The sequence below is a fragment of the Hippocampus comes genome, unplaced genomic scaffold (genome assembly GCF_001891065.2).
Source record: "Hippocampus comes isolate QL1 unplaced genomic scaffold, H_comes_QL1_v1.1 scaffold20, whole genome shotgun sequence".
Classification (NCBI taxonomy): Eukaryota; Metazoa; Chordata; class Actinopteri; order Syngnathiformes; family Syngnathidae; genus Hippocampus; species Hippocampus comes.
Window position 1 is genome coordinate 738,030 of NW_017805462.1, and position 11,955 is coordinate 749,984.

General features: G+C 44.4%; 1 protein-coding gene across 1 annotated transcript in view; it reads right to left on the minus strand.

Moving 5' to 3' along the window:
* myo10 (myosin X) overlaps positions 1-11,955 on the minus strand; it is a 46,887-nt gene that overhangs the window by 7,587 nt on the left and 27,345 nt on the right. Inside the window, exons 10-27 of the mRNA XM_019875072.1 lie at positions 11,786-11,915; positions 11,577-11,695; positions 11,168-11,314; positions 10,845-10,945; positions 10,127-10,193; positions 9,949-10,041; positions 9,363-9,431; positions 9,194-9,276; positions 8,829-8,937; positions 8,414-8,494; positions 4,837-4,961; positions 4,640-4,754; positions 4,338-4,444; positions 3,795-3,998; positions 3,183-3,222; positions 1,525-2,487; positions 852-972; positions 38-281 (exon numbers count right to left, since the gene is read on the minus strand). Coding sequence (XP_019730631.1) covers positions 38-281; positions 852-972; positions 1,525-2,487; positions 3,183-3,222; positions 3,795-3,998; positions 4,338-4,444; positions 4,640-4,754; positions 4,837-4,961; positions 8,414-8,494; positions 8,829-8,937; positions 9,194-9,276; positions 9,363-9,431; positions 9,949-10,041; positions 10,127-10,193; positions 10,845-10,945; positions 11,168-11,314; positions 11,577-11,695; positions 11,786-11,915 — 2,918 coding nt within the window. The remainder of the gene's footprint in view (positions 1-37; positions 282-851; positions 973-1,524; positions 2,488-3,182; positions 3,223-3,794; positions 3,999-4,337; positions 4,445-4,639; positions 4,755-4,836; positions 4,962-8,413; positions 8,495-8,828; positions 8,938-9,193; positions 9,277-9,362; positions 9,432-9,948; positions 10,042-10,126; positions 10,194-10,844; positions 10,946-11,167; positions 11,315-11,576; positions 11,696-11,785; positions 11,916-11,955) is intronic.

The following is an 11,955-nucleotide window of genomic DNA, read 5'->3' on the forward strand; positions in this document are numbered from 1 at the left end:
GGCAGGTGTGGGTGGAAACTGAAGAGGCTTTACTAACTTGGCAGCGTGCATGTCCAGCACCCCTTTGAGTTTGTCCTCGCCGTCGTTTTCAAAATACATGAGTTTGCTCTGCCGGAGGACGAACCAGCGTCGCTTCCAGTTTCGACGCGACAGCGTGGAGGATCCCCCGCCTTTCTTGTGCAGCCAGCCTTGCTTCAGCGCTTCCTGCTTGGCGCGGAACCACAGGAAGGTCTCGTCCTTCAGCACGCACCAGCGCCGCTTCCACGTGTTCATCAGGCCGCCTGCAGGGGGGCGACAGAGAGCCTGAGCCACTGAGGTCTCAATCAAGACGTTATGGGCTCTGTTTTGGTAGACGGCGTGTGCACAAATGCTGGCGTATTCTGATTTTGTCGCTGGCGCGAGGCTAGTTGTTCTCGTTTGGCAATTTGCCTGACCGCTCTGTGCCAACGTGGGTGTTCCAGCGTAAGGAGGGGGTGTCCTTTGAAAATTTGGTGGGCTGTACATGAGGTTCACTGACATATTTAGGTCGCAGCAGATCATTCTGCAATTAATGAGGGAACCCGCTAACCCGCCTATTCATTGCCAAACCGGCAAAGCGCATTGACAGACATGTCACTATGCGAGGTGTGAATGGGCTGCATTTCAAGGGAATGAGAGGAACCACTTTGATTGGTGGCAAATGAAGTCAGCCGTGTCCAAACAGGCTTTTTATTTTATTTATTTATTTTTTACTCGCAACAGCGAAACTACCACAACTTGGTCCAACACTCCACGGTGCAGATTTACGCTGCTGACTGCGCTTGTCACGAAAAGAGAGACCCATGTGCGTACGTTACGAGGCATGGACGTACCTTTGATGTGCAGGAAGCTATGGAAGTAGGGCAGTGTGACACAGCTGTAGACAGAGTCTCGGCGGTACGAGAGCTCGTCGTCCGTGTCCAATCTGTCAAAGTCATCCTCGCTGTCCTCAAACTGACACAAGGGGAAAAACACAAACAGAATCAGAAACATTCTTAGGCTGAACGTAGTCAAGTAGAGCAGTGTCCAACAAGAACCGCTACGGGGATGTGGGCTCCCACTCGTGGGACACCAAACAATCATTACGTTCACTTCAGCCTTTTGGAACTATTTTAGTTTTTAATCTTTCAGAAATTTTGGTTTAAAATTTTTATTTTGGTCCTTTTTTTTTCAAGCATTCAAATTGTTTTCCCCGTAATATCTTGTATAATTTGAAGTTTTTCTTGAAAAAAACGTATGGTGTTCCGCAGGGTTCAATTTGGGGGCACCTGCTGTTTTCAATGTGTTTACTGGTTTCCATTTTAAGATTTACATATTCTGTAAAGATCTTTGCTACAGCTGTTGTGAAAGCGCTATATAAATGAAGATGTAATGTCGTATATTTACTGTACTGTACTGTATATGTACTATATTTAAATATTGGTTATGACGGTGGCATGTGGAGGGCTATGCATTTTGGAAAGCGGTCCTTGGCGCAAACCACCGAAATCTGTGACGAGGACGCACCGAGGACTGCGGGCCCTCTGAGCCGAAGCGGTACGCCCCGGAGCTGTTGTAGGTTCCCGAGGAGCCGCGGCAGTCGGGAGACCACTGGTCGCTGCGAGGGTAGGAGAAGGCCAGGCTGCCGCTAGACGCGATGGCACCCTCATCGTAGTCGTCCCGATCGTAGTCTGAATCCTCATCCGGTGGGATGAGCTCGCACAGGGGCTCCAACGGGCCGATGGTGAGTGGCGGTGGCAACTGCAGGAGTATGGTGGTGGGCGGCAAGGGAGGGATGACAGCGTCGTTGGCGTACGGGTCCTCCTCAGAGGAGTCGTCACTTGTTCGGATGCCGCTGGTGCGCTGGCCGTCCGAGTGTCCGTGTTCGCTGGGGTTGGGCGAGTCCTTGAAGGCCTCGTCGTCCGCCCCGAAACCTTCGTCCACATCCTCCTCTTCCTGGCTGCCACCCGACCGCCGCCCGTTCTCCTTCTCACCGTCGGCATCCACGCCCAGGGAGCTCTCGATGTTTCTGACGCACTCGTCAATCTCGTCGAAGTTGAGCGACTGCAGGAAGTGCTGCGCTGCCTTGCAGGCCTCGTCCTCCAGGCGCTTCAGCTCCTGGTCGCGCAGCAGCTGGAGGCGGAGCAGCGATGCCTCCGTCAGGGAAAGCTCCTGACGCTCCTTCTTCATCTGCAGGCTCTGGATCTCCCGCTCCAGACGCAGGATCTCCTCCACCTGAGATGCCTCCTGAGGACGGATGGCTTCGTCATCTTCCTCCTCTACCCCCATGGGGTCCGAAGACACCTTCAGTGTCTCAGAAGACTCATCCAAGGCCTCAGAGAACACCTTCGGCGTGCCTGAAGACTCGTCCAAGGTCTCTGCTGACTTCAAGGGTTCTGATGACTGGTGGTGTTGGGCAAGCTGAGGCTGAACCAGAAGGAGAGCGGCCAGTTCTTCAGCTCGACACAGCTCCTCGCGCCTCCTTGATGCCTGAAGATCACAAGATTCTGTTAGGACAAAATCCAGCAGAAAACGTGGGATGTCGACAGTGTGTCAAAGAATAACATTTGCGCTCCAGGATGATTATAATGAAAATAATGGGATAGGGCTGACTCAGGATGGTTACTTTGGCGAGAGGTTTTGTTTTGGATTCGGGTTGTACCTCGGCTAGGGGCTTAGAAAATTGGCAGGAAATTCAAAAGAGAATTGAGGCCTCTGCACAAATGTTTATAATAGCTCATATTCAAACATGATGCCAAACCATTTCAAACTCGGATTATGGCTCACAAAAAAAAGATGGTAGTGTGTGTCTATGTGATTTGAAGACTTTCCCTTCAAAACCAGGCTAAAAATAGCCCCTGACATAAAAAGATGTTAGCCTTTCAATAGTTAGCAATTCTTGACACCAGTTCCACTTTTCTAACAACCATGTTTATTTGTGCTCCATTGTGGCAATTGGCGATATTACATAAAAAGCACAAAATATTACTTTGCTATTCGCCATTTTCTGATGTTTTTTGACTCAGAGATACTTGCATTTTTCAAATCTAAATATTGCAAAGGACTCTCACTCCTTAGTTGGCCTTGTCCTGCATCTTATGTTGATGAGCTAGTTGAACTAAACTAATCTGATAATATTTAGGGTTTGAGGTGTTAAAACAGGCCACATTTTTGCATTTTGGTACCTCTTGAGCAAGTTGTTCCTCCTCCAGCCGCCGTCTCTCCCTATGAAAACCAAACACAAACATCAGCTGATCTGTCAGGACTCTTTTTGAAAATAGATTTTTAGATTTTATTTATTGTACAGTTTACAGTTTCAAAAGTATTTTTTTATAGTGTCTTCATTGCTGACACTAACAACATGGCTGCCGATAGAATGGCGCTAGTTTGCCATTTAAACACGGTGGAATATTTGCCCAAAGTAAAACGGGTTTCACACAGCTGATCTAGAAATAATCATAAACAGTGATTAGGATGGTTTTGTGGAAAAATATGCAAATTATTGCCTGGAAAATACTCATTGGAAAAAAAGATACAAGGAGGAATAATGCAAATTATAATTTAATTTCAAAATCAAAGGAAAAAAATCTGAAATTTTATTAAAAAAAAAAGAAAAAAAATCTGAGATTATATTTAGAGGCCATATCAGACAACCCTATATGCTAGGGATACACATTTATATATATACATATATATAATTATTATTATTAGGGGAGTGTTGGTTTCATTTGAAATCCATTGCGGTGGTGTTTCGAGGTGCCGAAGCCGCCAACCGGACTTGCCACGTGTGAACCAACCTCTCCTCTTCCTCCTGTCTCCTCCTCTTCGCCCTGCTCTCATCCAGCATGCGCCCCACCAGGCGCCTGGCCATGTGACCTCGCAGGTGCGTCTGCAGCGTCAGCGCCGCCCAGCGCAGCAGCAGGAACTTCCTGCGCCAGTAGAAGGCACGGTAGTTCTTCTGGATGACCAGTGCGCAGCGCACCAGCCGTCGGTACTGCTTCCTGCACACACACATGCGCCCAAAGAGTACTGCACTGCTCTAGATTGTGATTAAGGGCAAAGCAAGCTTATTTTTATTTGTCAAAAACCAACAGAGTAACAAAAGCTATAATTGGAAATAAAACCATTGTTATTCACGAAGTAAAATAAAAACAACAGTGGTTTTAAAACTAACTGAAAGTACAGTATATCTTATAATTTATGTGTAGTAACAAATGTTATGTCCGAAACTGTGAATTTTGCACAGCCCTGCTGGAAGTGGAGTGGACACGTGCAGCATTGACGGAGGACGGTGTTTCAAAGCCTGTGGTTTGGTCTGGCGTTGAGGCAGGCTGGCCTACCTGGCCACGTAGCCGGCCACGTGCGCCCGGATAATCATGGCGGCTCGAAGCACCTCCACCTCACGCTGCTTCTCCAGACGATGCTCCAGGCCTTCCCTGAGGAACACCTAAGTACAAAAACAATCTTTCACATCACAGCGTTTAAACTTCAAACACTGTGATGAAAATATGGTTCGATGAGCTTTTTTTCAATATGATTAACCAATTAATCAAACACAATCGACAGATGAATCAATGATCCAAATCATCATTTGTTATAGCAATTGTAGTTCACTGCACATAAAAAAGCCGATGCGGCTTACCTTGGTCTTCCCCATTTGCCAATCAGTGGCACTGTCGTCATAGCATTTCAGCAGCTCCATGCAGCGCTCCCTGGCGTCATTCGATGTCAATTCATTTCGCATCAGAACTTTGTATCTGCAGAAGTACCAGGCAAAAGTAGGTAGGTCGCTGGTCCGAGCGGTACCGACGGGACGCGCAGGAACCCAAAACCACCCACCGGCAGCAGAACTCCTGGAAAGGTCGGCGGACGGGAAAGCCAGCGCGTCGGATCTTCACCGTCTCCAACATGCCGGAATACCTCAGCTGGTTGAGAACCACCGCCGGGTCGAAGCGGTCAGGCATCTGCACGGTCAAACAGGTTATATGTGATACAGGGGACGTGTTGTGCTTCTTGAGAAACTTTTGGAAAGTCTTGAATTGGAGTTGGAACCGCCCCAAAGTCTTCTCACAAAGTTTAAGCCAAAAGCATCCACAAAGCACTCAAGGGCAACCTCTCAAGAACCCCCCCCACGAAGAACAACATATTAGAGATAGAGGGCCTGCCACGTCGGACGTCGTGTCAATAACTTGCCATGCACATGGCAGTCAGCCACCCCAGCTTTGCTTTGCTGACTCTTCTGGAACATCGAGAAAATAGTCGAGCCCTCATTTGCTAACTACTGGACATAAGATTAGCAAACAAAATCCAACCAAGGAACATCAGGCAGGTGAGAGGATTCTGAAGTGGTGCAAAATTAGCAAAATTTCTGCCTAACAGGTATGTTCATCACCTCTGTTTCCTATTACATCTTCAAACTGAGAACATGTATAACAGTTATCATCATCATTGGTAGTTTTGGCGTTGTGTCAGGAGGAGGACGTTAAAACGTGCGTCACATCACATTCCATCAACGGCGCCATTATGGTGTGGAGAAGAGAGGGCGCCACTTTGCTGGGATCTCCTGTCAGCCTCAGTGGGCGTGGGAGGGTGCCAGGGGGGTCTCCAAATGAGAGGCTGCTTTGATTCCCACTGTAATGCAGCCCCCCCTTTCCCCTTTATCACAAAACTTTGCTTCAATGTCAGCCCTTTAAGAAGCATGGGCTCATTAGCATAAATTTCATTTGCATACGGCAAGCGCACAAAGACGGGCGCTGTCCGGAAAACGCACATCCTCACGTCTTCCCCGGTTTGATCCGAAACACTTGGAAAAGCGCTTTTAAGAGTGATTGCTCACAAAGAGCCCCGTTGTCATAAAAATCAGTCCCCACCCTCCCCTAAACTCTGGTATCCATTCTTTTTGTTATCAATTGGCAATTTAAAATGAAATAATAAAACAACATTTTATTTTATTTTTTTCACCCCGGTAATAATAATAATAATAATAGTAATGACGTGAGTACACAATACTTTAAAATAAGGCCATATTGGACCGATACCAAAACGGGGTACAGCTATTTGTCCACCCATAGCTCAGACGCACAGAAAGTTGACTGTTCCTTGATTTAAAACTGAACAAGATGACATTTTTCTTCAATTGTTCATTTTGAGGGAGCTTTTGAAGGATTCCAGGCAATTGTAAATGTCACCAAATTGTGAATAAAGTATGCAGCAAATGTCCAGCAATGAATAAACATCTCCATCTGGTGGGCATGGAGGGTGCGAGAAGGACATCAATGACGCGTTGGGATTGTTGAAGTCAGTCAACTACTCAATGGATAAACTGTCTCGGGGTTCAGGGGCCCACTGAAGAGGACAAATGGGGGCGTGGCCATCTACTCCCTGGAGACTTTGGGGAAGTTAAAAAAAAAAAAACAAGATCACAAGATGGACGACAGAGAACACATTTATGATGTGATGCAAAAAACAATTGTGGAATTAAATGTAAGTTCACGAACGACGATAACATTAGAGGTTCAACAATGAATCATTAACTAAGCAACTATCGAATTAACTGACAACCGTTTTGAAAATAGATGAATCATTTGAAGACCTTGTTTAGCTCACAACTGTGCAAAGTTGTCAGAATTGTCATTTAAATTCAAACATGTTGACAGCATAATCAATTCTCGAAATTAATTGACAACTCTTTTTGATAATTAATAACAATTGCCAACGTGCTATACACTCAACTTCGAAAGTATTTGGACCATCGTAAATACTGTTTTATTCAATCGAATTTACCCAAAGTTATACGCTACTCATAAACAACTGACATCTCGTATAGATGCAAATCACAGTCAACTACGTAACACGCAATACAAGCAGTAGATGACCATTGAACATCGTTCATGATGCTCTGTGTTGCTATCAACTCCAAAAATCAGCTAATGGCAATCGTTCATGCAACAGCTTCATTCCGCTGCACGTGCGCACGCACACATGCACACCTTAAACATACAAAGACACATGCACGGCACCCCGGCTCACCATTGCATCTTGACTCCAAATCCCGCGGCGGTGGCGACAAAAAGACGGCAAAGTTCGCGACGAAGACGCACAACTCTGCCTCGTAAGAGGCGCGCACACACACACACACACACATTGACCTAACAAAGGCTTTGAAACGCTCCCTCTGTGTGGAGATGGGAGGGCCGTGGTTGCCGTGGCGACCCGTCTCCTGCTGAGGCTCATTTGCGCCTGCCACTTGTAGTGCTTGATGTGTGTGCGTGTGCCTGTGTGTGCGTGCATTCAAAGTGTCCTTGGGGGCGTGACTCGCGTGAGCTCAATGCAAAACCATTCATTTGATTTGAAGGGACTCTGTCACCTGAAAGAAGACATTTTATACAAACGATGCATCTAGCCTATTAAGTCCCGTGTTGCCTTCAGGGACAGACTGGAAGTTTCTATTTCTAAATAGTTAATCTATCCATGAATCCATTTATCTATCCATCTCTTGAATTTTTTTTTTTTTAACTGTCTGAACATCCCCCCCCCAAAAATTGACATCAATTTTCCATGCCTTTTATCATGACTGAATGGTATGACTTGCTTCAAAAATATGGTGCTTAAATCCGCAATGTTTAATTCTGTTTTGTTGTCTATGCGTTGTTGATGAACAGGGCTTCACTCTATTCTGCTCTCGTGTGCTAGCATTCGAGTGCTAACCCGGTAGCGCGCCCACACACAATGTGCGCTACCACCAACTTTGTGTTTTGTTTTTGTTGGTGGAAAATGCTAACGCTAATGCTAACACACAAGGACTGACATGATCACACTCCCATTGTAAGACCCCCATGACATCAGCTCATAAACCTAAACTGATGACTTGGGGCCGCGCGTCACAACATGACACAACACTTAATTATCGCACATCTATTTAAGTTTCCCTCCGATTAAGTGCCACTTCAAAGTTAATGTTTGATGGGAGGAGGGTGCACTCAAAAAAAGATGACCGGCTGTTTGCCGGTCGAGCTGCTGACCACGACCCCCTACCCTATGACTGACCTCCATCCATCCATCTATTCTCCATCCATCCATTTTCTAATCCGCTTATCCGCACAAGAATCACGGGCGTGCTGGAGCCTATCCCAGCTGTTTGACACCCCGGGCTGTAGCTTGGGCACCACTGCCTTAATATATTGCGCGACTGTTGATTGAAAAACAAAATCCCTTCAAACTCTACTTACAACTACTAAACTTCAAAATAAAAGGCTTACAGATAAACTCGTATAATACACGACAACAATTGGCACGGCCAAGACTGAACATAAAGTCGGTCATCTTGGCTGCCAAGTAGGACACAAGTCAACCCAAACGTGCAATCTCATCATTATGAAGCTTCAAATTAGGTGAGTACACTGTGTGTCCCACTCACCTTGTGTGTATTTGGCTTGATACATCGTATGAAGAACGGGTTGGAGGTGCTGAGTGTTGCCATCAGAGAGTGCAAAGAGTCCTGAAAAACAACACAAGACTCGAGTGGCAGCGCCAGCATATGTGTGTGTCTAGATGTGTAACACGTACATATTCAAGTGCGTTGGCTGTTTTTAAAACTCTTTTTAAAAAGTGAGTCCAACTGTTTTGTTTTTTTTTTATAACCTCACTTCAATTAAACGTTTCCTGCACCCTGTAACCTGATAACCTGACAAGCTGTCCACTGTTGTAACCGCTGTCCCTGAAAGGGTTAATGTGTTAAATCCCGAACATGTGATGGAATGGGTGGGGGCATCAGTGTTACTGTGTAGTGCAAAGTGTGTGTGTGTGTGTGTGTTTGTGTGTGTGGGCCAGACCTTAAAGTGCGAGCTGACGGTGGGTCTTCGGTGCTTGCAGCTGCTCTTCAGCGTGTCTTGCTTGTTGCGACTCAGCACATGTTCAAAAAGGTCGTACACAAAATCCAACCTGACGGACAGCAAGTTGAAAACTCTTGAGAAAAAAAAACAATTGTTGGTGATGTCTTTATATTTTTGAGAAAAACGCATTTTGGGATGGAACTTGTTCAAAGTGAATGTATTTTTGAGCCAAGTTTTTTTTTTTTTTGTTTCGGGAAAAACGACGTGCTGTTATTGCTCTAGAATTCCAAGTATAATGTGAAATAAAGGCTGACACAAGTAAATGAATGAATAACGATGATGCTGCAGCTGTTTGTGTGGGGCACCTGCTGTCGCGAAGCATGTTGAGGACGTCATCTCGGAAAGTGTCTCGGTTCTTCTCCAGCGTTCCCCTCACGTCGTACACCACCTGCACGTCAGTCACATCGTGATGACCGCTGATTAACAATGATAACTGAATATGATTTGAATCCTTGATGCTGAGATAGGCGTTACCTCTCCTGCGTAATGTCGAACTCCAAAGTAGTGAACGGCAACGCGGGGCTTCACGTAAAACGGATTTTTCTGGAACACAAAACAAACGCTTTCCATCCATACGTCACACTTAGGAAACATATACTGTCGGTGTTTAATTTTTTTTTTTTTTTTCATGACATATATGCTGTAGTTTAGAAATGCCATTTGTTATATGCATTTTACCAATGAAATAATATGATGTATTTTATGGAATACAGCATGTTTATGACATCTTATTGGTACTGTATATGTGTGTTGTTGCTTTTGAATGCACTTTATGAAGTTGAATTTTGTTTTTTTTTTTTATGTGACATTTCTGACACCTTATGCGTCACATGGCAATGGTCATTTGGTGACATTTGGCATATATGAGATAATCTTTTCAAGAAACAAAATGGCAATTTTGAAGAAAAAGAAAAACTTTTTCAACAAAAATAAACTTTTTCAATAAAAAAAATTAGATTTGTGAGAAAACAACTTGGGGGAAACATTTAAATGTATGTAATTTTCAAGGGAAAATACATATTTGAGATTATTTTTTGGGTGTTGGGAGGCATGTTTTTACCGAGTGCTGACTGTGCAGTTTCGCCAGCAGCGTGTCGTCCGTGGCTTTGGGGAAGTGACTCTCCTCGTTCATCAGGGCCAGGAGGCCCAGTTTCTGTGGAAACCCGGGTAAAATCAGCATCCTCCTCTCCTCTCGCAACATGATGCGTGGCGTCGTCTCCAAAACAAAAAGCACTCACCTTCTCGATCAAGTCCAAACACTCGCCGTTGTCCATCCAGTTGATGTTAGCCCACACCAAACCTTCCCTGCAGGAGGTCAAGGGTCAGGACGATCTTTGCAATTTGTTAATTATCTGCTACAATAGGTTTATAATAGTTTGGGATAATAGTTTGGGATTCTTCATTCGTGTTAGAAGGTTTTTAATTTTGACTTTTTTTTTTTTTTTTTTAAATTCGGTGAGTTTTAATTTGTTTTAAGAGCAAGTTTGTCAGTTTTTATTAGCTTCTATACTTTTGGAAGTGCTCCATTTTATTTTAGTTTTTATTAGTTTTAGTATTTGGTTTTGTTTTAATATTTGGCGTAAATGTTCGGTGCCACGTGAAAAAAAAAAAGGCCATTCAATATTGTGTAATAAATTAAAGTACCATTCTCAAACAATTCACACTCAGTCTTCTGTACCTACGGATGTACAGCGATACTGAAACAAATACATTTAAAATCAATCCCAAAAGCTCATGTATAATATTGATTCACAAGGGTAAAAAAAAAAATATTTGGAGTTATTTAAACAGATGTCATTTCAGTTCATTTTTGTTTTGTTAAAAGATTTTGGTTACTATTTAATTTTGTTAGAAAATGGTTTTCCCAATTTAAGTTTGTTATTTTGTTCATTTTCGTTCACTGTAATAAACATATTTGCTACCCCCACCCCCACACACACAAAATTAGGTACTTACTTGTTGTACTCCAATTGCTCCAGGGAGAAAATATGCTTGTTGAAATATTCCTGAAGCTTCTCGTTCGCATAGTTGATGTTGAACTGCTCAAAGTGATTGACCTGAAACATGCATTCACAACATGAATGCAAAAACACATGTCAACAATATTCATTTGACAAAAAAAAAAAAAAAAACACTTACAAAACAGCCAACGGCATTCAGAAGCAAAACAGAGGACACAAAAGGACCGTACCAAAATGACCCAAAGAATGTACCGTAGCTAGTTCATTTCCCCAAACAGGATGAATAAATCATCCATCTATTCATGCATGGATGAATACCTCAAAGTTTTCGAATCCAAAGATGTCGAGGATGCTGATGGACTTGAAGTCGTCTTTCCCTCTGATGCGATCGTTGAGCTTGCGGATGATCCAGTTGAAACACTGGGAATAAAGTGCCATGGCCATGGAGTCTCTCGAGTCCACCGCCTGCAGGAAAGAGAGAGAGGGGGGAAAAAAAGGCTTTACTTAGACGTACAGTCCACGATTCATTTCTTTATTTGTTTGTTTTTATTTGTAAGTAGTTGACAAAAAAAGTCCGTTTTGCCAACTTAGTCATTTGGTCAAAATATGGTGGGAAAACAAAACTATTTTGGAGATTTGATTGATAATAAATGTACAGCAGATCTATTTAGCTTCTTGTGAAGTGTATGTATGAATGAAACACGGATGTTCATCTTGTTGCCCTGACCTGCTCAACAGTGAGGGGAGTGGAGATCTCCTCCCCCCTCAGGATCATGGACCTATGCGTGAGAACCTCAGCCAGTTGATCCGGGTTCAGGCCCAGAAGCTCCGCCGTCCGACTCAGAGCTGTCAATCAAACATAAACGGGCAATAATTGCATCAATACCTTTTGAGCGAGACGAGGAGGAGGAGGAAGAAGCGCGTCGGAAAACCCACCGGACTTGGACGTAATCTGCGCCCCTCCGGCCGTCATGAACTCGATGTTGCCGGCGTGCAGGATCCCTGCCAGGAGTCGCAGGATCTCGCCAATGTTTTCCTCCGTGAACTGCATCGTCCGCATGGCATACTGGACAACACGCAAGCGCAATCACCTTGCATGTCATGTC